The following is a 26,022-nucleotide window of genomic DNA, read 5'->3' as shown; positions in this document are numbered from 1 at the left end:
ATGGAGTGTCGGAGTAACACTTCCATCTTCCATCTATCCATGTGGGCGGCACGGTAGCACAGTGGTTAGCACTGCTGCTTCACAGCTCCGGGGTCCCAGGTTCGATTCCCGGCTCGGGTCACTGTCTGTGTGGAGTTTGCACATTCTCCTCATGTCTGCGTGGGTTTCCTCCGGGTGCTCCGGTTTCCTCCCACAGTCCAAAGATGTGCGGGTTAGGTTGATTGGCCAGGTTAAAAAAATTGCCCCTTAGAGTCCTGGGATGCGTAGGTTTGAGGGATTAGTGGGTAAATATGTGGGGGTAGAGCCTGGGTGGGATTGTGGTCGGTGCAGACTCGATGGGCCGAATGGCCTCCTTCTGCACTGTAGGGTTTCTATGATTCTATTTGCTTCTTTAATGGGATTAAAACATCCCAAAATGGGTCTCTGGCACAAGTTGGGACCAAACCACCTCGGGCTGTGGCAGGACGAGCAGGACTGGGGGCATTAATTAAAAATGTAATTGAGGAAATAATTAGTTGATTAAAATACTAAAGTATGGAAGGCGAGGTGATGTGTTGCAGCTGTGGTATGTGGGTTCTCATAGACTCCTGTGTGAACTCTCATCTGCAGTAGGTGTCCGTTGCTTGAGCAACTCTGACTGAAAAGTTGTGTGAGCTGGAAACTGAGTTTTGGACACCGATGTTTTTAGTCTATTTTATTAGTAGGCTTACATTAACACCGCAATGAAGTTACTGTGAAAATCCCCAGTCGCCACACTCCGGCGCCTGTTCGGGTAACACTGAGGGAGAATTTAGCAACTAACCAGCACATCGTTTGGACTGTGGGAGGAAACCAGAGCACCCGGAGGAAACCCACGCAGACACGGGGAGGACGTGCAAACTCTGCACAGACAGTGACCCAAGCTGGGAATCGAACCCAGGTCCCTGGTGCTGTGAGACAGCAGCGCTAACCACTGTGCCACCGTGCAGGTTAGGTGGATTGGCCGTGCTAAATTGCCCCTTAGTGTCCAAAGATGTGTAAGTTAGGTAGATTGACCATGCTAAATTGCCCCTTAGTGTCCAAAGATAAAACATATTTATTAGTGTCACAAGTCGGCTTACATTAACACTGCAATGAAGTTACTGTGAAATTCCCCTAGTCACCACACTCCGGTGCCTGTTCGTGTACACTGAGAGAGAGCTTTAGCACCTAACCCCCACATCTTTCGGACTGTGGGAGGAAACCCTTAGAAACATAGAAAAACTACAGCACAAAACAGGCCCTTCGGCCCCACAAGTTGTGCCGAACACATCCCTACCTTTTAGGCCTACCTATAACCCTCCATCCTATTAAGTCCCATGTACTCATCCAGGAGTCTCTTAAAAGACCCTACTGAGTTCGCCTCCACCACCACTGATGGCAGCCGATTCCACTCGCCCACCACCCTCTGTGTGAAAAACTTTCCCCTAACATTTCCCCTGTACCTACCCCCCAGCACCTTAAACCTGTGTCCTCTCGTAGCAGACATTTCCACCCTGGGAAAAAGCCTCTGAGAGTCCACCCAATCTGTGCCTCTCAACATCTTATATACCTCTATTAGGTCTCCTCTCATCCTTTGTTTCTCCAAGGAGAAAAGACCGAGCTCCCTCAGCCTATCCTCATAATCCTTAGTGTCCAAAGATGTGCAGGTTAGGTGGATTGGCCATGCTAAATTGCCCCTCAGTATCCAAAGATGTGTAGATTAGGTGGATTGGCCATGCTAAATTGCCCCTTAGTGTCCAAAGATGTGCAGGTTAGGTGGATTGGCCGTGCTAAATTGCCCCTTTGTGTCCAAAGATGTGTAGGTTAGGTGGATTGGCCATGCTAAATTGCCCCTTAGTGTCCAAAGATGTTCAGGTTAGGTGGATTGGCCATGCTAAATTGCCCCTTAGTGTCCAAAGATGTGTAGGTTAGGTGGATTGGCCATGCTAAATTGCCCCTTAGTGTCCAAAGATGTGCAGGTTAGGGGGATTGGCCATGCTAAATTGCCCCTTAGTGTCCAAAGATGTGCGGGTTAGGTGGATTGGCCATGCTAAATTGCCCCTTAGTGTCAGGAGAATTATTTCATAGAATCCCTACAGTGCAGAAGGAGGCCATTCGGCCCATTGAATCTGCCTCGACAACAATCCCACCCAGGCCCTATGCCTGTAATCCCACATAGTTACCCTGCTAATCCATCTAACCTACATCTGGGACACTAAGGGGCAATTTAGCATAGCCAATGCATGTAACCCGCACATCAGGATTAGCAGGGTAAATACATGGCTAAAGTTTATTTATTAGTGTCTCAAGTAGGCTTACATTAACACTGCAATGAAGTTACTGTGAAAATCCCCGAGTTGCCACACTCCGGCGCCTGTTCGAGTACACTGAGGGGGGAATTGAGCACGGCCAATGCACCCTAACCAGCACGTCTTTCAGACTGTGGGAGGAAACCGGGGCACCCGGAGGAAACCCACGCAGACACGGGGAGAACGTGCAGACTCCACACAGACAGTGACCCAAGGCGGGAATCGAACCCGGGTCTCTGGTGCTGTGAGACAGCAGTGCTAACCGCCATGCTGCCCATGGGGTTAGGGGGATAGGGCCTGGGTGGGTTGTTGTCAGTGCAGACTCGATGGGCTGAATGGCCTCCTTCTGCACTGGAGGGAGTCTGTGATAGACAGGAGTAGGCGAAAGGTCAGGTGCTTCTTGTGTGTCGGTGAAAACCTGATGGGCCAAAGGGTCTCTTCTGCACTGTACGATTCTCTGAATGGTCCCACAGGATTGAGACAGCCCGGATTTATGGGGGTCCCCATAAGAGTGACAGGGTGGATGTCGAGAGGTTGCTTCTCCCTCCCCCCACCAACTCCCCGCTTGACAGGAAGGGTTGGGGGGTGGGGTAGGTTCGAGAACTGGAGTCCACCGTCTCGCACGGGGGGGGTGGTGAATCTTTTGGAACTCTCGAGTCCCGTGGGGGGCGCTGCAAAAGCCCGGTCCTTGGGTATGATTCAGACTGCGATCGTACGCAATGGGGCTTGGATGGCAAGAGGGTGGAGGAGCCGCCATGATTTTATTGACTGGGAGGGGATAGTAGGTCTGAGGGGCTGAATGTCCTCCAGTGCAGAGGTCGGCGATGGGGGAGAAGGTATGAGGGTCCCCCACCACGACTGCATCGTTGTAAACCCCCTCCCCACCCCAACAACATATATCACAGGGAGGCCGGGTGTCCGTGTCACAATGGGCACAGTGCTGCTGACACCACAAAGGATGATCCCACTATGTGTGGGGGCCCTGCCTCCTCACTGGCAACACTGACCCCACAGCGAGCGGCAGAGAGAGAGAGAGAGAGAGCGTGGACTTTGCTTGCAGAGAGGACAGAGCGACAGGGGGATCGTGCCGACTGGCGAACAAGGATGGAACTGAGGACAACGGCTGTCACTGACTTCAATATGGACAAAGGTGAGAGAGCTGCCTCGAGGGTGGATACAGAGTAAATCTCCCTCTACACTGTCCCCCAGCAAACACTCCCAGGACAGGTACAGCACGGGGTTAGATACAGAGTAAAGCTCCCTCCACACTGTCCCCATCAAACACTCCCAGGACAGGTATAGCACGGGGTTAGATACAGAGTAAATCTCCCTCTACACTGTCCCCATCAAACACTCCCAGGACAGGTACAGCACGGGGTTAGATACACAGTAAAGCTCCCTCAACACTGTCCCCCATCTAACACTCCCAGGACAGGAACAGCACGGGGTTAGATACAGAGTAAAGCTCCCTCTACACTGTCCCGCATCAAACACTCCCAGGACAGGTACAGCACGGGGTTAGATACACAGTAAAGCTCCCTCAACACTGTCCCCCATCTAACACTCCCAGGACAGGTACAGCACGGGGTTAGATACAGAGTAAAGCTCCCTCTACACTGTCCCCCATCAAACACTCCCAGGACAGGTACAGCACGGGGTTAGATACAGAGTAAAGCTCCCTCTGCACTGTCCCCCATCAAACACTCCCAGGACAGGTACAGCACGGGGTTAGATACAGAGTAAAGCTCCCTCTACACTGTCCCCCATCAAACACTCCCAGGATAGGTACAGCACGGGTTAGATACAGAGTAAAGCTCCCTCGACACTGTCCCCATCAAACACTCCCAGGACAGGTACAGCACGGGGTTAGATACAGAGTAAGTCTCCCTCTACACTGTCCCCCATCAAACACTCCCAGGACAGGTACAGCACGGGGTTCGATACAGAGTAAAGCTCCCTCTACACTGTCCCCCATCAAACACTCCCAGGACAGGTACAGCACGGGGTTAGATACAGAGTAAAGCTCCCTCTACACTGTCCCCATCAAACACTCCCAGGACAGGTACAGCACGGGGTTAGATACAGAGTAAAGCTCCCTCCACACTGTCCCCATCAAACACTCCCAGGACAGGTACAGCACGGGGTTAGATACAGAGTAAAGCTCCCTCTACACTGTCCCCCATCAAACACTCCCAGGACAGGTACAGCACGGGGTTAGATACAGAGTAAAGCTCCCTCTGAACTGTCCCCCATCAAACACTCCCAGGACAGGTACAGCACGGGGTTAGATACAGAGTAAAGCTCCCTCTAAACTGTCCCCCATCAAACACTCCCAGGACAGGGACAGCACGGGGTTAGTGATGCACTATCAATTAAGCAAAGATTAGTTTGTATGCAAGAACAAATAGGCTTTTATTCGCAAAAGACTTGGAGCACACCCATGCCGATGAACTGGTCCAGAGACTGAGGCAGGGGGGTGGGGAGCAGTCACCTTTATACCTGGACCAGGGGGGGAGGGAGGAGTCCCGGGCAGGGTCGGCAGGGGCATGTCCAGGCATGTCACACACACACACACACACACACACACAGGCAATAAGCCAACAGTGGTTTACCACATTCACCCCCTGCTTTTAAAAAAAGAGTCCGGCGGGGGTGAGGTGGGTGGAACAATATTTACAAATTCAGTCTCTCTGGGGGCTTGATCTGCCGCTGTGACCGCCGTAGTGCCGGTTGTGGTGTCGGTTCCGGTGGCCGCGGTGTTGGTTCAGACGCCAGGCCCTAGTCGCTCGAGTCGTCTGTCGTCCCTTCCGATTGTCAGGTGCGTGGTGGCGGCTCCTGGGGCTCAGGCGTGCTGTATACGGGGGTTGGGGGTGTGGGGTTGTGGGTCGTCGTGGTGCCTGGGGCACCTGCGGGTGCCAGGTCTCGAATGGAGACTGTGTCCTCCCGCCCGTCGGGGTACGCCACATAGGCGTATTGGGGGTTGGCGTGGAGGAGCTGGACCCTTTCGACCAGGGGGTCCGACTTATGGGTCCTCACTTGCTTCCGGAGCAGGACAGGGCCTGGGGACGTCAGCCACGACGGTTGTGAGGTCCCCGAGGAGGACTTTCTGGGGAAAACAAACATTCTTTCGTGAGGGGTAGCATTGGTAGCTGTGCAAAGGAGTGATCTAATCGAGTGTAGTGCGTGAGGGAGGACCTCTTGCCAGCGGGTGACTGGAAGACCTTTAGACCTCAGAGCTAGTAAAACGGCCTTCCAGACTGTCGCGTTCTCCCTCTCTACCTGTCCGTTCCCCCTGGGGTTGTAGCTGGTGGTCCTACTCGGGGCTATGCCTTTGGAGAGCAGGTACTGTCGCAGCTCATCACTCATAAAGGAGGATCCCCGGTCGCTATGGATATAGCTAAGGAAACCGAACAGGGTGAAGAGGCTGTGCAGGGCCCTGCCGACCGTGGCCGAGGTCATATCCGGGCAGGGAATAGCGAAGGGGAAACGTGAATATTCGTCAATGATGTTGAGGAAGTATATGTTGCGGTCAGAAGAGGGGAGGGGGCCTTTGAAGTCGACGCTTAGGCGCTCAAAAGGGCGGGTGGCCTTTATGAGGTGTGCTCTGTCTGGCCGATAGAAGTGTGGTTTGGACTCTGCGCAGACCTGGCAGTGTCTGGTTATAGACCTGACTTCCTCAATGGAGTAGGGCAGGTTACGGGCTTTAATAAAGCGAAAAAACCTGGTGACTCCCGGGTGGCAGAGGTCGTTGTGGAGAGTCTGCAATTGGTCTATTTGTGCGCTGGCACATATTCCCGGGACAGGGCGTCTGGGGGCTCATTGAGCTTCCCGGGCCGGTATAAGATGTCGTAATTGTAGGTGGAAAGCTCGATTCTCCACCTCAATATTTTATCATTTTTGATCTTGCCCCGCTGCGTGTTGTTAAACATGAATGCAACTGACCGTTGGTCCGTGAGTAGGGTGAATCGTTTACCAGCTAAGTAGTGGCGCCAGTGCCGTACAGCTTCCACCATGGCTTGGGCCTCCTTCTCGACAGAGGAGTGTGGAATTTCAGGGCCTTGGAGGGTTCGTGAGAAGAAGGCCACGGGTCTGCCCGCCTGGTTAAGAGTGGCAGCTAGGGCGAAGTCAGACGCATCGCTCTCCACCTGGAACGGGATGGATTCGTCTATAGCGTGCATCGTGGCCTTCGCGATGTTTGCTTTGATGCGGTCGAAGGCCAGGCGGGCCTCTGCCGTCAGGGGAAAAGAGGTGGATTTGATGAGCAGACGGGCTTTATCCGCATAATTGGGGACCCACTGGGCGTAATACGAGAAGAAGCCCAGGCATCTCCTCAGTGCTTTGAGGCTGGTGGGGAGGGGAAGTTCCAGGAGGGGACGCATGCGGTCGGGATCGGGACCAATGACCCCGTTTTCCACAACACAACCAAGGATGGCGAGGCGGTGTGTGCGGAATACGCACTTCTCCTTATTATAGGTCAGATTTAGGAGTGTGGCGGTGTGGAGGAATTTGTGGAGGTTGGCGTCGTGGTCCTGCTGATCATGGCCGCAGATGGTGACGTTATCCAGGTCCGGGAAGGTGGCCCACAGCCCGTTCTGGTCTACCATTTGGTCCATCTCACACTGGAAAACCGAGACCCCGTTGGTGACGCCGAAGGGGACCCTAAGGAAGTGATAGAGGCGGCCATCCGCCTCGAAGGCAGTATATTGGCGGTCTTCCGGGCGGATAGGGAGCTGGTGGTCTGCAGATTTTAAGTCGATGGTGGAGAACACCCGATATTGCACAATCTGATTAACCATGTCAGATACGTGGGGAAGGGGGTACGCGTCCAGCTGCGTGTAGCGGTTAATGGTCTGACTGTAGTCAATGACCATGCGATGTTTCTCCCCAGTCTTAACAACTACTACTTGGGCTCTCCAGGGGCTGGTACTGGCCTCGATGATCCCCTCCCCCAAGAGCCGTTGTACTTCGGACCTGATAAAAGCCCTGTCTCCAGCACTGAACCGTCTGCTCTTGGTGGCGATGGGCTTGCAGTCGGGGGTGAGATTTTCAAACAGTGAGGGAGGGGCGACTTTAAGGGTCGAGAGGCTGCAGGTGGTGCGCGGTGGGCGATCTAAGAACTGCTGATTGCAAACAGAGAGCGGGGGAAAAGGCCCATTATACTCCATGGTGACGCTCTGAAGGTGACTCAGGAAATCTAGCCCCAGGAGTACGGCAGCGCAGAGTTGTGGCAGCACGAGGAGCCTGAAGTTTTTGTACACTGTGCCCCGTACAGTCAGGGTCGCCACGCAGTACCCGAGGACATCCACCGAGTGGGACTTTGAAGCCATGGAGATCGTTTGCTTCACTGGCAGTACTGAAAGGGCGTAGCGACTCACTGTGTTAGGGTGAATAAAGCTCTCCATATTCCCACAGTCAAATAAACAGTTTGTAGTGCGACCGTTTACCTCATGTCCATCATGGACCTGGCGAGTTGGTGAGGCCTGGATTGGTCCAGCGTAACCGAAGCCACCGTTGGATTTTGCGACGTGGCTGAAGGCATCCAAGATGGCGGCCTGCTCGGCTCACACGCGGCTGAAGGCGGCCAAGATGGCGGGTTGCACGGCTCACACGCGGCTGAAGGCATCCAAGATGGCGGCCCCCGCGGGTCGCACCCGGCGCTACTGGGCTTGGAGGTCGACTTCGCCCTGCATACCTTCGCGTAATGGCCCTTCTTTCCACACCCGGAGCAGATCGCATCCTTCGCCGGGCAGCGTTGTCGGGGGTGCTTCCCCAGGCCGCAGAAGTAGCACTTCGGGCCTCCGGAGACTGCCGCAGCAGTCGGGTCATTGGTGGGACGTGGCGTAGGCCTGCGGCCCTCCCGAGTAGAGAGGTGGCGGCGGCCGCGGTGTCCACGATGCGCCCCCGTGGTCGGGGGTGTAGGCCTCGAGATTACGGAAGGCCACCTCTAACGAGTCGGCAAGCGCCACAGTCCTTTGTAGGTCCAGCCCACCCTGTTCCAGCAGTCGTTGTCGGAAATAGTTTGACCTGATACCCGTTGTGGTGAACCATTGTTGGTTACCACCAGGAGTGCTGAGCCATGGTTGGCCAGCACTATGGGTTTGTAGATATGTTACTGTTAGGGTTAGGGTTGGGCTGTTCTACCTGTTAATATTGTCCTATGGTACACTCCAGTTGGCTCCGCCTTCCTGGAGATGTATAAAGGCCACTGCTCTGTCTGGTGACCCTTTAGTCTGGGATTGTGTATTGTATATAGTAGCTCCGTTATTGTTGGCAATAAAAGCCTTTATTTCCCGGGTACAATCTAGCCTCCCGTGTGATTTATCGCGCATCAATTTTATTACCAACAAAATTTTTTTTAAAAACCAAAACAACCATGGAGCAAATATTGAAACCCGAGCGGCTTACGTTAGATCCACATGCGGCAGGAGCGTCGAACACTTTCGACCATTGGTTGAAGTGTTTCCAAGATTACCTCGATGCCTCTACAGCCGTACAAAACGACGCCGACAGATTGCGGGTCCTCCACGCGAGGGTAAGCGACACCGTATACTTATCGATCCGTGAGACCCTACACTACAAAGGGGCCATCGAGCTTCTCAAGAAGCAATACAACAAACCGCCGAATTAGATCCATGCTCGACACCTTCTAGCCACTCGACGGCGGCAGCCCGGCGAAACGACGGAACAGTACCTGTGTGAACTTCAGCAGCTAGCCAGAGCTTGCAATTGCAAGCCAGTGTCGGCGGCCCAGTATATGAGCGATCTAGTCCGAGATGCGTTCGTGGCGAGAATCGGCTCGTCGTACATCCGCCTTCGGCTGTTAGAGCAAGGTAATCTAGACCTTGCTAAAACGGTAGAATTAGCTGACGCTCTAGAAACGGCCTCCAAAAGTCTGGAGATGTACCCCGACGACCGCGTGGGGACATCGTGGCAGGTACAGCCACAGACTCCACTTTATTCAGCGGCTCTGAAAAACTGCGCGATTGTGTTTCCAACCTCGGACCTGACGACGGCAGCAGCTCCAGGAGGCCCGCGGTGTTACTTCTGTGGGGGGGGTGAAACACCTTCGGCAGCGATGTCCAGCTAAAACGGTATTGTGCTCCGCCTGTGGCAAGAAAGGGCATTATGCCAAAGTATGCCGGACCAAACCACCCTCCAAACATAGCAGTGCGGCGTGTGATTCTCCGGAGCCGGTATCCTGGTCTTCTGCGTCTTCGAGGTCTTCCACCACGTGCGATTCCAGAGCGCCGCCATTCCTAACGACGGAGTCGCAAGACACATGCGACCTGCAGAGGCCGCCACTTTTAGCGCCATCGACCATGTGCGACCTATGGGGGCAGCCATTCTGGTCGGCACCGACCGCAAATGACCAGCAGGGGACGTCATCAACCATCTCAGCTGCCTGCAGTTGCACCCAAGATCCAACGGTGGCGTCAATCATCCTGGACCAGGCCAAGCCTCACAGACTCGACAAGTCCATGATGGACATACAGGTAAACGGACGCCAGATTTATTGTTTGTTTGACAGCGGGAGCACGGAGAGCTTCATTCACCCTGACACCATGAAACGGTGCGGTCTCCGGATTCGGACTGTCAGGCAGACAATTTCGATGGCGTCAAGGTCCCGGTCTGTCACCGTGCTCGGGAGCTGCATGGTCAACCTGACGGTGCGGGGCACGGTTTACGAGAACTTGTGTTACCGCACCTTTGCGCGCCGATACTCCTAGGACTAGATTTTATGGTCCACCTGAAGAGTGTAACCCTGCAGTACGATGGGCCACTCCCTCCGCTTTCAGTGGGAGCACTGCAGCCTCTAAATTGCCCAAAGCGCTCCACATGTAGCCTCTCGACGCTCAGGATTACCCCACCCTCCCTATTCCAGAATCTCGTGCCAGGCTGCAAGCCCATCGCAACAAAGAGCAGGCGTTACAGCGCTGAGGATCGGATCTTCATTCGATCTGAGGTTCAGCGGCTCCTCAAGGAAGGGATCATCCAACCTAGCGCTAGTCCATGGAGAGCGCAGGTAGTGGTGGTTAAGAATGGGAACAAACCCCGGATGGTCATAGACTATAGTCAGACCATTAACAGATACACGCAGCTGGATGCGTATCCCCTCCCGCGCATATCTGACATGGTCAATCAGATTGCGCAGTACCGGGTGTTCTCCACCATTGACTTGAAGTCAGCCTACCACCAACTCCCCATTCGCCCAGAGGACCGACAATACACGGCCTTTGAGGCGGATGGTCGTCTGTACCACTTTTTAAGGGTTCTCTTTGGTGTCACGAATGGGGTCTCGGTCTTCCAGCGTGCAATGGACCGAATGGTGGACCAGAACGGGCTGCGGGCTACCTTCCCGTACCTGGATAACGTCACCATCTGCGGCCATGACCAGCAGGACCACGATGCCAACCTTCTTAGATTCTTACGCACTGCGTCTCGCCTGAATCTGACCTACAACAGGGAGAAGTGTGTATTTCACAAGCGCCGCCTAGCTATCCTCGGATACGTGGTGGAAAACGGGGTCCTTGGCCCTGATCCAGACCGTATGCATCCCCTCCTCGAACTTCCCCTGCCCACTAGCATCAAAGCACTGAGAAGATGCTTAGGCTTCTTCTCATACTATGCACAGTGGGTTCCCAATTACGCGGACAAAGCCCGTCCATTCATCAAGTCTCCCTCCTTTCCCCTGACAGCAGAGGCTCGCTTAGCCTTTGCAGGAATAAAAGCCGACATCGCGAAAGCCACAATGCACGCTATTGATGAGTCCATCCCCTTCCAGGTGGAGAGTGATGCATCTGATTTCGCCCTGGCCGCCACACTTAACCAGGCGGGCAGGCCCGTCGCCTTTTTCTCTCGCACCCTCCAAGGCCCTGAAATTAGGCATTCTGCGGTGGAAAAAGAGGCCCAGGCCATTGTGGAGGCCGTTCGGCATTGGCGCCATTACTTGGCAGGAAAACGGTTCACTCTGCTCACGGACCATCGGTCCGTGGCGTTCATGTTCAACAACACATTACGGGGTAAGATCAAGAATGATAAAATCTTGAGGTGGAGAATCGAACTCTCCACCTACAATTATGATATCATGTACCATCCGGGGAAGCTCAACGAGCCCTCGGACGCCCTGTCGCGTGGAACATGCGCTAGTGTGCAGGAGAATCGATTACAGGCTCTCCACAATGACCTCTGCCATCCGGGGGTCACTCGGCTCTTCCATTTTATAAAGGCCCGGAATCTACCCTACTCGGTGGAGGATGTCAGGTCCATAACCAGAAGCTGCCAGGTATGCGCGGAATGCAAACCGCACTTCTACCGACCTGACAGGGCACACCTCATTAAGGCCACTCGTCCTTTTGAAAGACTGAGTGTGGACTTCAAGGGCCCCCTTCCTTCGACAGATCGGAACGTGTACTTCCTCAATGTGATTGACGAGTACTCACGATTCCCTTTTGTCATTCCCTGTTCTGATATGACCGCTGCCACGGTTATCAAAGCATTACGGGATCTTTTCACCCTGTTCGGTTACCCCTGTTATATCCACAGTGATAGGGGCTCGTCGTTCATGAGCGACGACTTGAGGCAATACCTGCTCTCAAATGGGATTGCCTCAAGTAGAACCACGAGCTACAACCCTAGGGGTAACGGACAGGTTGAATGAGAGAATGCTACAGTCTGGAAGGTTGTCTTACTGGCGTTGAGGTCTAAAGGTCTTCCAGTCTCCCGTTGGCAAGAGGTGCTCCCTGATGCGCTCCATTCCATCTGCTCACTCCTGTGTACGGCAACCAACGCTACTCCTCATGAGAGAATGTTTTCATTCCCTAGGAAGTCTTCCTCTGGGACCTCATTACCGTCTTGGTTGACGTACTCAGGACCTGTCCTCCTGCGACGGCATGTTAGGACCCGCAAGTCCGACCCTTTGGTTGAACAGGTCCATCTCCTCCATGCCAACCCTCAGTATGCCTATGTGGCATATCCTGACGGGCGAGAGGACATGGTCTCGATTCGAGATCTGGCGCCTGCAGGGGGCTTGGAAACCCCAGTCGCTCCCACACCCCCAGTTAGGGAACCCCCGACCATTATCTCTCCTCCTGACACGGCGCGGGCAGTATCGGGACCACCACTTAATCCTCTTACTCCCGTGTACAGCTTGCCTGAGTCCAGGAGATTGTCGCCACCTCGAGGTCTACCGGCCCGTGAGGAACTGGAGGAGTTACTGGACACCGCCTTGGAGAGAAGGTCACCGCGATTGCCTGAACCGGCGTCATCGCCAGTGTTGAGGAGGTCGCAGAGACGGTGCGGTCCCCCAAAACGATTGAACTTATAGACAGATGAACAGTTGTGCTGTTTTTTTGTGCCCCGCCAGCCTTTGTTTTTAAAGGAGGGGTGAATGTGGTGAACCATTGTTGGTTACCACCAGGAGTGCTGAGCCATGGTTGGCCAGCACTATGGGTTTGTAGATATGTTACTGTTGGGGTTAGGGTTGGGCTGTTCTACCTGTTAATATTGTCCTATGGTACACTCCAGTTGGCTCTGCCTTCCTGGAGATGTATAAAGGCCACTGCTCTGTCTGGTGACCCTTTAGTCTGGGATTGTATATTGTATATAGTAGCTCCGTTATTGTTGGTAATAAAAGCCTTTATTTCCCGGGTACAATCTAGCCTCCCGTGTGATTTATCGCGCATCACCCGTGACATAGGCATCTCTGATTAAGTCCTCAGTGTTTTGGGCGGCTGTTACGGCCTTGCAGTTGCAGGCCCTGCCAAGTGCTCGCAACGCACGCAGGAATTGGTCGCCCGATTCTCCCGGCTGCTGTCTGCGAGTAGCCAGAAGATGTCTGGCGTAGATTACATTAGTTTGTTTGTCGTACTGGCCTTTTAAAAGTTCGATCGCATCCTCGTAAGTTTCAGCGTCTCTAATCATCGAGAATACTTGATCGCTGACCCGGGCGTGGAGCCCGTGGAGCTTGTCGGTTTCAGCCCGGACGATGGAGGCGGAGGCGGTGAGGAAAGTTTCAAAACATCGCAGCCAGTGATCGAAGCCGTTAGAGACTCCTACAGCTTGAGGGTCCAATTCTAATCTATCGGGTTTTAGTATCTGCTCCATCCCCAAACTTTTTGCGAATAAAATTGATGCACCATCAATCAAGCAAAGACTAGTTTGTATCCAAGAACAAATAGGCTTTTATTCGCAAAAGACTTGGAGCACACCCACGCCGATGAACTGGTCCAGAGACTGAGGCAGGGGGTGAGGAGCAGTCACCTTTATACCTGGACCGGGGGGGGAGGAGTCCTGGGCAGGGCCGGCAGGGGCGTGTCCAGGCATGTCACACACACACACAGGCAATAAGCTAACAGTGGTTTACCACACTCTCTCACTTGTCTCTCTGTGTCTCTCTCTCTCACTGTGTCCTCACTGTCTCTCTCACTGTGTCTCTCTCTTGTCTCTCTCTCTCTCTCTGTGTCTCTCTCTGTCTCTATCTCACTGTGTCTCTCACTGTCTCTCTCACCGTGTCCTCACTGTCTCTCTCTCTGTGTCTCTCTCTTCTCTCTCTCTCTCTGTGTCTCTCTCTGTCTCTATCTCACTGTCTCTCTCACTGTCTCTCTCACAGTGTCCTCACTGTCTCTCTCACTGTGTCTCTCTCTTGTCTCTCTCTCTCTCTCTGTGTCTCTCTCTCTCTCTCTTTCTCACTGTGTCTCTCGCTGTCTCTCACTGTGTCTCTCACTGTGTCTCTCTCACTGTGTCTCTCTCACTGTGTCTCTCACACTGTGTCTCTCACTGTTTCTGTCTCACTGTGTCTCTCACTGTGTCTCTCTCACTGTGTCTCTCACTGTCTCTCTCACTGTGTCTCTCACTGTCTCTGTCTCACTGTGTCTCTCACTGTGTCTCTCTCTTGTCTCTCACTGTGTCTCTCTCTTGTCTCTCTCACTGTGTCTCTCACTGTGTCTCTCACTGTGTCTCTCACTGTCTCTCTCACTGTGTCTCTCACTGTGTCTCTCACTGTGTCTCTCTCTTGTCTCTCTCTTGTCTCTCTCACTGTGTTTCTCACTGTGTCTCTCACTGTGTCTCTCACTGTCTCTGTCTCACTGTGTCTCTCACTGTGTCTCTCACTGTCTCTGTCTCACTGTGTCTCTCACTGTGTCTCTCACTGTCTCTGTCTCACTGTGTCTCTCACTGTCTCTGTCTCACTGTGTCTCTCACTGTTTCTCTCTCACTGTGTCTCTCACTGTCTCTGTCTCACTGTGTCTCTCACTGTCTCTGTCTCACTGTGTCTCTCACTGTTTCTCTCTCACTGTGTCTCTCACTGTCTCTCTCCCACTGTCTCTCTCTCACTGTGTCTCTCTTGTCTCTCTCTTACTGTGTCTTTCTCACTGTGTCTCTCTCTCTCACTGTTTCTCTCTCTCTCTCTCACTGTGACTCTCTCTCTCTCACTGTGTGTCTCTCTCTCTCACTGTGTCCCTCACTGTGTGTCTCTCTCTCACTGTGTCTCTCTCTGTCACTCTCTCTCTCACTGTCTCTCTCTCACTGTGTCTCTCTCTGTGTCTCTCTCTGTGTCTCTCCATCTGTGTCTCTCCCTCACTGTGTCTTTCTCTCTGTGTCTTTCTCTGTGTCTCTCTCTCACTGTATCTCTCTCTCTTTCTCTCTCTCTCACTGTGTGTGTCTCTCTCTCTCACTGTGTGTCTCTCACTGAGTCTGTCTCACTGTGTGTGTCTCTCTCTCACTGTGTGTCTCTCTCATGTCTCTCTCTCACTGTGTCTCTCTCTCTTGTCTCTATCTCTCTCTCTCTGTCTCTCTCTGTCTCTCTCTGTCTCTCTCTCTCTCTGTGTCTCTCTCTCTCTCTCTCTCTCTGTGTCTCTCTCTCTCACTGTATCTCTCCCTTGTCTCTTTCTCTCTCACGGCCTTTCTCCCGTCTCCCTCTTCTCGCTATCTCTCCGGATCTTTCTTATTCACTGTCTGTCTCTCATCCTCTTGTTGCTGTCTCTTGCTCTGTCTTTCCGTCTCTCTCTCTCCGTCATTCTGTCTCCATCTCTCTCCCTCTCTCTCAACATTAACTCTCGCCAGATGTCAGTGAGGTTAAATTTCTCTGCGCTGTAGTAAGATGTCAGGGAGTGTGAGCTCCAACCCATGTAGCACTGAGAACCGCCCGAGCATGGGTCCGACTGAGAGGGAAACAGAGCGAGAGGGGGATCTGATCCCAGTCCCAGGGCATCAGGAGAGACCTACAATAATATGGGAGCAGATATAAGGGACCCTCATTGATGCAGAGAGACTGGGAGAAGCTGGGATCATTCCCCTCGGAGCAGAGAAGGTTAAGGCGGAAATTTAATCGGGGCATTCAGAATCAGGAAGGATTTGGATAGAGTGAATAACGGAGAAAGTGTTTCCCCAGTGGCGGGAGGGTGGGTAACGAGAGTGGCGGACACAGTTTGAAGAGCTGGCACCGTGGTTAGCACCGCTGCCTCACAGCGCCAGGGACCCGGGTTCGATTCCCGGCTCAGATCGCTGTCTGTGCGGAGTCTGCACGTTCTCCCCGTGTCTGCGTGGGTTTCCTCCGGGTGCTCCGGTTTCTTCCCAAAAGATGTGCAAGGTTAGGTGGATTGGCCATGCTAAATTGCCCCTTAGTGTCCAAAGATGTGTAGGTTGGTGGATTAGCCATGCTAAATTCGTCATAGTCATGGAGGTATACAGCACGGAAACAGGCGCTTCGGCCCAACTTGTCCATGCCGACCTTTTTTTTTAAACCCCGAAGCTAGTCCCAATTGCCCGCCTTTGGGACTCTTTACCCATCTTATCCGTGTAACTGTTTAAACGCTTTTTAAAAGACAAAATTGTACCTGCCTCTACTACTGCCTCTGACAGCTCGTTCCAGACACTCACCACCCTCTGTGTGAAAAAATTGCCCCTCTGGACCCTTTTGTATCTCTCCCCTCTCACCTTAAACCTATGCCCTCTAGTTTTAGACTCCCCTACCTTTGGGAAAAGATGTTGACTATCTAGCTGAGCTGTGCCCCTCATTATTTTATAGACCTCTATAAGATCACCCCCTCAGCCTCCTGCGCTCCAGAGAAAAAAGTCCCAGTCTATCCAGCCTCTCCTTATAACTCAAACCATCAAGTCCCGGTAGCATCCTAGTAAATCTTTTCTGCACTCTTTCTAGTTTAATAATATCCTTCGTATAATAGGGTGACCAGAATTGCACACAGTATTCCAAGTGTGGCCTTACCAATGTCTTGTACAACTTCAACAAGATGCCCCAACTCCTGTATTCAATGTTCTGACCAATGAAACCAAGCATGCTGAATGCCTTCTTCACCACTCTGTCCACCTGTGATTCCACTTTCAAGGAGCTATGAACCTGTACCCCTGGATCTCTTTGTTCTGTAACTCTCCCCAACACCCTACCATTAACTGAGTAAGTCCTGCCCTGGTTCAATCTACCAAAATGCATCACCTCACATTTATCTGAATTAAACTCCATCTGCCATTCATCAGCCCACTGGCCCAATTGATCAAGATCCCGTTGCAATCGGAGATAACTTTCTTCACTGTCCACTATGCCACCAATCTTGGTGTCATCTGCAAACTTACTAACCATGCCTCCTACATTCTCATCCAAATCATTAATATAAATGACAAATAACAGTGGACCCAGCACTGATCCCTGAGGCACACCGCTGGTCACAGGCCTCCAGTTTGAAATAAAAACCTCTACAACCACCCTCTGGCTTCTGTCAAGAAGTCAACTTTGAATCCATTTAGCTACCTCACCCTGGATCCCGTGAAATTTAACCTTGTGCAACAACCTACCATGCCAAAGTATCCAAAGATGTGTTGGTTAGGTGGATTGGCCATGCTAAATTGTCCCTTAGTGTCCAAAGATGTGCGGGCTAGGTGCGTTGACCCAGAGTGTGGTGACTTGGGGAATTTCACAGTAACTTCATTGCAGTGTTAATGTAAGCCTTACATGTGACTAATAAACTTTAAGACGTATAGTTGGTAGATTAGCCATGCTAAATTAGAGTTCAAGGATGTCCAGGTTAGGGGGATTGGCCATGCTAAATTGCCCCTTAGTGTCCAAAGATGTGTAGGTTAGACGGATTGGTGATGTTAAATTGTCCCTTGGTGTCCAAAGACATGCTGGTTAGGTGGATTGACCCGGAGTGTGGTGACTTGGGGAATTCCACAGTAACTTCATTGCAATGTTACTGTAAGCCTTACCTGTGACTAATAAAGACTTGTAGGTTGTTAGATTAGCCATGTTAAATTAGTGTCCAAAGATGTGTAGGTTAGGTGGGTTGGCCATGCAAAATTGCCCCTTAGTGTCCAAAGATATACAGGTTACGGGGATTGGCCATGCTAAATTGCCCCTTAGTGTCCAAAGATGTGTAGGTTAGGTGGATTGGCCATGCTAAATTGCCCCTTAGTGTCCAAAGATGTGCAGGTTAGGTGGATTGGTTATGATAAATTGCCCTTTAGTGTCCAAAGATGTGCAGGTTAGGTGGATTGGCCATGATAAATTGCCCTTTAGTGTCCAAAGATGTGTAGGTTAGGTGGATTGGCCATGCTAAATTGCCCTTTAGTGTCCAAAGATGTGCGGGTTAGGTGGATTGGCCATGCTAAATTGCCCCTTAGTGTCCAAAGATGTGCAGGTTAGGTGGATTGGTCATGCTAAATTGCCCCTTAGTGTCCAAAGATGTGCAGGTTAGGTGGGTTGGCCATGCTAAATTGCCCCTTAGTGTCCAAAGATGTGTAGGTTAGGTGGATTGGCCATGCTAAAGTGCCCCTTAGTGTCCAAAGATGTGCAGGTTAGGTGGATTGGCCATGCTAAATTGCCTCTTAGTGTCCAAAGATGTGCAGGTTAGGTGGATTGGCCATGCTAAATTGCCCCTTAGTGTCCAAAGATGTGCAGGTTAGGTGGATTGGCCATGCTAAATTGCCCCTTAGTGTCCAAAGATGTGTAGGTTAGGTGGATTGGCCATGCTAAATTGTCCCTTAGTGTCCAAAGATGCGCAGGTGAGGTGGATTGGCCATGCTAAATTGCCCCTTAGTGTCCAAAGATGTGTAGGTTAGGTGGATTGGCCATGCTAAATTGTCCCTTAGTGTCCAAAGATGTGCAGGTTAGGTGGATTGGCCATGTTAAATTGTCCCTTAGTGTCCAAAGATGCGCAGGTTAGGGGGATTGGCCATGCTAAATTGTCCCTTAGTGTCCAAAGATGTGCAGGTTAGGTGGATTGGCCATGCTAAATTGCCCCTTAGTGTCCAAAGATGTGTAGGTTAGGTGGATTGGCCATGCTAAATTGTCCCTTAGTGTCCAAAGATGCGCAGGTGAGGTGGATTGGCCATGCTAAATTGCCCCTTAGTGTCCAAAGATGTGTAGGTTAGGTGGATTGGCCATGCTAAATTGTCCCTTAGTGTCCAAAGATGTGCAGGTTAGGTGGATTGGCCATGTTAAATTGTCCCTTAGTGTCCAAAGATGTGCAGGTTAGGGGGATTGGCCATGCTAAATTGTCCCTTAGTGTCCAAAGATGTGCAGGTTAGGTGGATTGGCCGTGCTAAATTGCCCCTTAGTGTCCAAAGATGTGTTGATTCGGTGCATTGACCCAGAGTGTGGTGACTTGTGGAATTTCACAGTAACTTCATTGCAGTGTTAATGTAAGCCTTACTTGTGACTAATAAACTTTAGGATGTGTAAGCCATGCTAAATTAGAGTTCAAAGATGTGCAGGTTAGATGGTTTGGCCATGCTAAATTGCCCCTTAGTGTCCAAAGGCCTTGGGGTAGGTGAATTGGCCGTGTGGGTGGTTACGGGGGGATAGGGCAGGGTGGTGGGCCTGGATAAGACACTCTGTCGGTAGAGACTCGATGGGCCCAATGGCCTCTTCCTGCACTGTGGGGATCCTAATTCCAGCAGCGAAATGAAATGAAGTGTCCACATCGTGTGATCCGGATTCGGGCTGAGGGATTGGAGGGGGTCCCCGGGGGTTGATGGCTTCCCGATGTGAGTGCTACCGTGAGTTTCTCCAGGCAGCAGGACCCGCGGGAAGGAAGGTGCTTCGGGTTTTCCAGCCCTGTCCCAGTCTCGATCCTCCCCTCACTAACTGTGTGCGCCTCTCTCTCTCTCTCTGTGTGTTCCAGATCGCCCTCCGACCTGCCCAACAGTCAACACCACATCTCAGAAGCACAAGAACTTTGTGCTGGAGCCCATGAGAGAAAAGTCGGTGAAGGAGCTGGCGGGTATTGGCCTGGTCCTGGGAGGAAGGCTCGAGGAGAAAGGCTTCACTAAGGTGAGGTCTCCGAGGCGGAGGCAAGGAACAGGAGCAGGTGGAGCCCATTTGGACCCGCTCCGCCATTCAGTCAGATCTCCAGAGAGAAGAAATTCCTCCTCATCTCCGCCTTCAGGGCACCCCTAATTTTTCAACTATGTCCCCCATGTTCTAGATTCCCTCCCCCAACACGAGGGGGAATCATCCTCTCCGTGTCCCCCCACCCCCCCAGAATCGGATAAGATCACCTCTCATTCTTCTCAACTCCAGTAGGTGCCGGCCCAATTCAGAATCACAAAGTCCCTACGGTGCAAAAGAAGGCCATTCAAGACTGCATCGCCTCTCCGCAAGAGCATCTCATACAGGCCCAACTCCGCCCTATCCCTGTAACCCCATGCATTTAGCATGGCCAATCCACTAACCTGCACATCTTTGGACACTAAAGGGGCAATTTAGCATGGCCAATCCACCTAACCTGCACATCTTTGGACACTAAGGAGCAATTTAGCATGGCCAATCCATCTAACTTACACATCTTTGGACACTAAGGGGCAATTTAGCACGGCCAATCCACCAAACCTACACATCTTTGGACACTAAGGGGCAATTTAGCATGGCCAATCCACCTAACCTACACTTTTTGGACACTAAGGGGAAATTTAGCATGGCCAATCCACCTAACCTACACATCTTTGGACACTAAGGGGCAATTTAGCATGACCAATCCACCTAACCTACACATCTTTGGACACTAAGGGGCAATTTAGCATGGCCAATCCACTTAACCCGCACATCTTTGGACACTAAGGAGCAATTTAGCATGGCCAATCCACCTAACCTGCACATCTTTGGACACTAAGGGGCAATTTAGCATGGCCAATCCACCTAACCTGCACATCTGTAGCTCTGGACAGCTGTAGCAAGACTTCCTGACTTTGAAATTCCACCCTACCTTGCAATAAAGGCCAACACTCCATTTTGCTTTCCTAATTACTTGTTGTAGCTACATATTCTGGCAGGGCTAGTCTGAACTTGCCCATTGCTAACTCCCCCCACCCAAGGCGATGCTGGAGGGGGCGGCCATTCAGCCACCCTGGGATACCGAGGGGAAACCTCCACTTGCCACTGGTGCCCGCTTTCAGGCCAGAGGTTAACGCGAGGACCCCATCTGCCCTCCTAGGTGCCCGTAAAAGATCCATAAGGGATAGGAGCAGAATTAGGCCATTCGGCCCATCTGCCCCGCCATGGCTGATACATTTCCCAACCCCATTCTCCCGCCTTTTCCCCGTGACCCCTGATCTCCTCACCAATTGGGAACCTATCTCTCTTTGTCTTCAATGCACTCGATGACCCGGCCTCCTCTGTGGCAACGAGTTCCACAGATTCACCCACCCTCCGGCTGAAGAAATTCCTCCTCATCTCATAGAAACTAGAAGCAGGAGGAGGCCACTCGGCCCTTCCAGCCTGTTCCACCATTCATTATAATCATGGCTGATCATCAAATTCAATATCCTGATTCCCCACTCTTCCCCCCCCATATCCCTCGATCCCTTTAGCCCCGGGAGCGATATCTAATTCCTTCCTGAACTCACACAACGTTTTGGCCTCAACTACTTTCTGTGGGAGTGAATTCCACCGCTCTCTGGGTGAAGAAATTTCTCCTCACCTCAGTCCTAAAAGGTTTACCCCTTATCCTCAAACTGTGTGCGTGGGTGAGAAGTGCGTGGGTGTGAAATGTGTGAGAGTGAAATGTGTGAATGAAATGTGTGTGTGAGAAATGTGTGAGTGTGAAATGTGTGAGTGTGAAATGTGTGTGTGAAATGTGTGTGTGTGAAATGTGTGAGTGTGAAATGTGTGTGTGAAATGTGTGAGTGTGAAATGTGTGAGTGTGAAATGTGTGTGTGTGAAATGTGTGAGTGTGAAATGTGTGAGTGTGAAATGTGTGAGTGAAATGTGTGAGTGTGAAATGTGTGAGTGTGAAATGTGTGAGTGAAATGTGTGAGTGTGAAATGTGTGAGTGTGAAATGTGTGAGTGAAATGTGTGTGTGAAATGTGTGAGTGTGAAATGTGAGTGTGAAATGTGAGTGTGAAATGTGTGTGAGTGAAATGTGTGTGTGAAATGTGAGAGTGTGAAATGTGTGTGTGAAATGTGTGTGTGTGAAATGTGTGAGTGAAATGTGTGTGTGAAATGTGTGAGTGTGAAATGTGTGTGAGTGAAATGTGTGTGTGTGAAATGTGTGTGAGTGAAATGTGTGAGTGTGAAATGTGTGTGAGTGAAATGTGTGAGTGTGAAATGTGTGAGTGTGAAATGTGTGTGAGTGAAATGTGTGAGTGTGAAATGTGAGTGTGAAATGTGTGTGAGTGAAATGTGTGTGTGAAATGTGAGAGTGTGAAATGTGTGAGTGTGAAATGTGTGTGTGAAATGTGTGTGTGAAATGTGTGTGTGAAATGTGTGAGTGTGAAATGTGTGTGAGTGAAATGTGTGAGTGTGAAATGTGAGAGTGTGAAATGTGAGAGTGTGAAATGTGTGAGTGTGAAATGTGTGTGTGTGAAATGTGTGTGTGTGAAATGTGTGAGTGTGAAATGTGTGAGTGAAATGTGTGAGTGTGAAATGTGAGTGTGAAATGTGTGTGAGTGAAATGTGTGTGTGAAATGTGAGAGTGTGAAATGTGTGTGTGAAATGTGTGTGAGTGAAATGTGTGAGTGTGAAATGTGAGAGTGTGAAATGTGTGTGTGTGAAATGTGTGTGAGTGAAATGTGTGAGTGTGAAATGTGAGAGTGTGAAATGTGTGAGTGTGAAATGTGTGTGTGAAATGTGTGAGTGTGAAATGTGTGTGTGTGAAATGTGTGTGAGTGAAATGTGTGAGTGTGAAATGTGAGAGTGTGAAATGTGAGAGTGTGAAATGTGTGAGTGTGAAATGTGTGTGTGAAATGTGTGTGTGTGAAATGTGTGAGTGTGAAATGTGTGTGAGTGAAATGTGTGAGTGTGAAATGTGTGAGTGAAATTTGTGAGTGTGAAATGTGTGAGAGTGAAATGTGTGAGTGTGAAATGTGTGAGAGTGAAATGTGTGTGAGTGAAATGTGTGAGTGTGAAATGTGTGTGAGTGAAATGTGTGAGTGTGAAATGTGTGAGTGAAATGTGTGAGTGTGAAATGTGTGAGAGTGAAATGTGTGAGTGTGAAATGTGTGAGAGTGAAATGTGTGAGTGTGAAATGTGTGAGTGAAATGTGTGTGTGAAATGTGTGAGAGTGAAATGTGTGTGTGAAATGTGTGTGAGTGAAATGTGTGAGTGTGAAATGTGTGAGAGTGAAATGTGTGAGAGTGAAATGTGTGAGTGTGAAATGTGTGAGTGTGAAATGTGTGTGTGTGAAATGTGTGAGTGTGAAATGTGTGAGAGTGAAATGTGTGAGTGTGAAATGTGTGAGTGTGAAATGTGTGTGTGTGAAATGTGTGAGAGTGAAATGTGTGTGTGTGAAATGTGTGAGTGTGAAATGTGTGTGTGAAATGTGTGTGAGTGAAATGTGTGAGTGTGAAATGTGTGAGAGTGAAATGTGTGAGAGTGAAATGTGTGTGTGTGAAATGTGTGAGTGTGAAATGTGTGTGAAATGTGTGTGAGTGAAATGTGTGAGTGTGAAATGTGTGAGAGTGAAATGTGTGAGAGTGAAATGTGTGAGTGTGAAATGTGTGAGTGTGAAATGTGTGAGAGTGAAATGTGTGAGTGTGAAATGTGTGAGTGTGAAATGTGTGAGAGTGAAATGTGTGTGTGTGAAATGTGTGAGTGTGAAATGTGTGAGAGTGAAATGTGTGAGTGAAATGTGTGTGTGAAATGTGAGTGTGAAATGTGTGAGTGTGAAATGTGTGAGAGTGAAATGTGTGAGTGTGAAATGTGTGTGTGTGAAATGTGTGTGTGAAATGTGTGAGAGTGAAATGTGTGTGTGAAATGTGTGTGTGAAATGTGTGTGTGAAATGTGTGAGTGTGAAATGTGTGTGAAATGTGTGTGTGAAATGTGTGAGTGTGAAATGTGTGAGTGTGAAATGTGTGAGTGTGAAATGTGTGTGTGAAATGTGAGTGTGAAATGTGTGAGTGTGAAATGTGTGAGAGTGAAATGTGTGAGTGTGAAATGTGTGTGTGTGAAATGTGTGTGTGAAATGTGTGAGAGTGAAATGTGTGTGTGAAATGTGTGAGTGTGAAATGTGTGTGAAATGTGTGTGTGAAATGTGTGAGTGTGAAATGTGTGAGTGTGAAATGTGTGAGTGTGAAATGTGTGAGTGTGAAATGTGTGAGTGTGAAATGTGTGTGAAATGTGTGTGTGAAATGTGTGAGTGTGAAATGTGTGTGTGAAATGTGTGAGTGTGAAATGTGTGTGTGAAATGTGTGTGTGAAATGTGTGAGTGTGAAATGTGTGTGAAATGTGTGTGTGAAATGTGTGAGTGTGAAATGTGTGAGTGTGAAATGTGTGAGTGTGAAATGTGTGTGTGAAATGTGTGAGTGTGAAATGTGTGTGAGTGAAATGTGTGAGAGTGAAATGTGTGAGTGTGAAATGTGTGAGTGTGAAATGTGTGTGTGTGAAATGTGTGAGTGTGAAATGTGTGAGTGTGAAATGTGTGAGTGTGAAATGTGTGTGTGAAATGTGTGAGTGTGAAATGTGTGAGAGTGAAATGTGTGTGTGTGAAATGTGTGAGTGTGAAATGTGTGAGTGTGAAATGTGTGAGTGAAATGTGTGAGTGTGAAATGTGTGTGAGTGAAATGTGTGTGTGTGAAATGTGTGAGTGTGAAATGTGTGTGTGTGAAATGTGTGAGTGTGAAATGTGTGTGTGTGAAATGTGTGAGTGTGAAATGTGTGTGTGTGAAATGTGTGAGTGTGAAATGTGTGAGTGTGAAATGTGTGTGTGTGAAATGTGTGAGTGAAATGTGTGTGTGTGAAATGTGTGTGTGTGAAATGTGTGTGTGTGAAATGTGAGTGTGAAATGTGTGTGTGTGAAATGTGTGAGTGTGAAATGTGTGAGTGTGAAATGTGTGAGTGAAATGTGTGTGTGTGAAATGTGTGAGTGTGAAATGTGTGAGTGAAATGTGTGAGTGTGAAATGTGTGAGTGTGAAATGTGTGTGTGAAATGTGTGAGTGTGAAATGTGTGTGTGAAATGTGTGAGTGTGAAATGTGTGTGTGTGAAATGTGTGTGTGTGAAATGTGTGAGTGTGAAATGTGTGTGTGTGAAATGTGTGAGTGTGAAATGTGTGTGTGTGAAATGTGTGTGTGTGAAATGTGTGTGTGTGAAATGTGTGAGTGTGAAATGTGTGTGTGTGAAATGTGTGTGTGTGAAATGTGTGAGTGTGAAATGTGTGTGTGTGAAATGTGTGTGTGTGAAATGTGTGAGTGTGAAATGTGTGTGTGTGAAATGTGTGTGTGTGAAATGTGTGTGTGTGAAATGTGTGTGTGTGAAATGTGTGTGCGCGCGCGTGTGTGAGTGAAATGTGTGCGGAATATCATTAGCCTCCCTTGGTTTAATCTCTCCGTTCTGACCTTGTCTTCAGGCTAAAGATGTCCTGGGCCAGTTCCTGCTCTTGAAGCAAGAGAAAGTTGCCTTCAAATGCTGGATGCGACAAGTATGCTTCGCGGGCAACAGGCAATCGGAAGATTGCTACCGCTGCCTCAGAGAGTGGTGTGATGCTTTTCTTTAAGGACCTCCTTTCCGGCCTTGACGTCCCCCTCCAACCCCCCCCACCTCTGACCCCCCAGTTAATTCAGAGTCATAATCTCTTCGGAAATCTGCCAATAAAAACTGTAATCACTATTTATCGATGTTGCAGCCCCAGCCTCACCGGGGAGGGGGCTCCCAGATTTGACGCAGAGTTTCAAGAACTGATTTATTAATAAAAGTACAAGCAGTCGTCAGTCTCTTTCCAAAGCGACCAGCCATCGCATCAGCCTTCCCCCACACCCACCCTCAATGCAGAGCTTGCTTTGGGAGCGCGCGACGCAGCAAGCAAGAGGCCAGGTCTTTAAGACAGAGATGGATAGGTTCTCGAATAAGGGGATCAAGGGTTACGGGGAGAAGGCACGAGAGTGTGGATGAACACCTTGGTTTCATAGGTCAGAACATTGAATACAGGAGTTGGGACGTCTTGTTGAAGTTGTACAAGACATTGGTAAGGCCACACTTGGAATACTGCGTACAGTTCTGGTCACCCTATTATAGAAAGGATATTATTAAACTAGAAAGAGTGCAGAAGAGATTTACTAGGATGCTACCGGGACTTGATGGATTGAGTTATAGGGAGAGGCTGGATAGACTGGGACATTTTTCCCCAGGAGCGTAGGAGGCTGAGGGGTGACCTTATAGAGGTCTATAAAATAATGAGGGGCACAGATCAGCTAGATAGTCAATATCTTTTCCCAGAGGTAGGGGAGTCTAAAACTAGAGGGCATAGGCTTAAGGTGAGAGATACAAAAGTG

The 26,022-nt window shown here is 50.2% G+C and overlaps 1 protein-coding gene across 1 annotated transcript; it reads left to right on the top strand.

Moving 5' to 3' along the window:
• Positions 1-3,073: 3,073 nt before the first annotated feature.
• On the top strand, positions 3,074-25,247 carry LOC144488635 (barrier-to-autointegration factor A-like). The gene is made up of 3 exons (XM_078206700.1): positions 3,074-3,459; positions 19,442-19,590; positions 25,101-25,247. The coding sequence occupies exons 1-3, from the start codon at positions 3,279-3,281 to the stop codon at positions 25,245-25,247; spliced, it is 477 nt and encodes a 158-aa protein (XP_078062826.1). The 5' UTR covers positions 3,074-3,278.
• Positions 25,248-26,022: the final 775 nt, after the last annotated feature.

This window comes from Mustelus asterias, unplaced genomic scaffold, assembly GCF_964213995.1.
Source record: "Mustelus asterias unplaced genomic scaffold, sMusAst1.hap1.1 HAP1_SCAFFOLD_1730, whole genome shotgun sequence".
Lineage (NCBI taxonomy): Eukaryota > Metazoa > Chordata > Chondrichthyes > Carcharhiniformes > Triakidae > Mustelus > Mustelus asterias.
Note: the sequence above shows the minus strand (reverse complement) of the source record. Positions and strands in the feature narration are given on the sequence as shown.

Bases quoted from the DNA above. Each gene is read 5' to 3' on its own strand.
- LOC144488635 (XM_078206700.1), top strand. From the start codon at position 3,279: ATGTGTGGGGGCCCTGCCTCCTCACTGGCAACACTGACCCCACAGCGA. The intron at 3,460-19,441 runs GTGAGAGAGCTG...TGTGTGTTCCAG, and splicing joins TGACTTCAATATGGACAAAG to ATCGCCCTCCGACCTGCCCA. The intron at 19,591-25,100 runs GTGAGGTCTCCG...CCTTGTCTTCAG, and splicing joins AGGAGAAAGGCTTCACTAAG to GCTAAAGATGTCCTGGGCCA.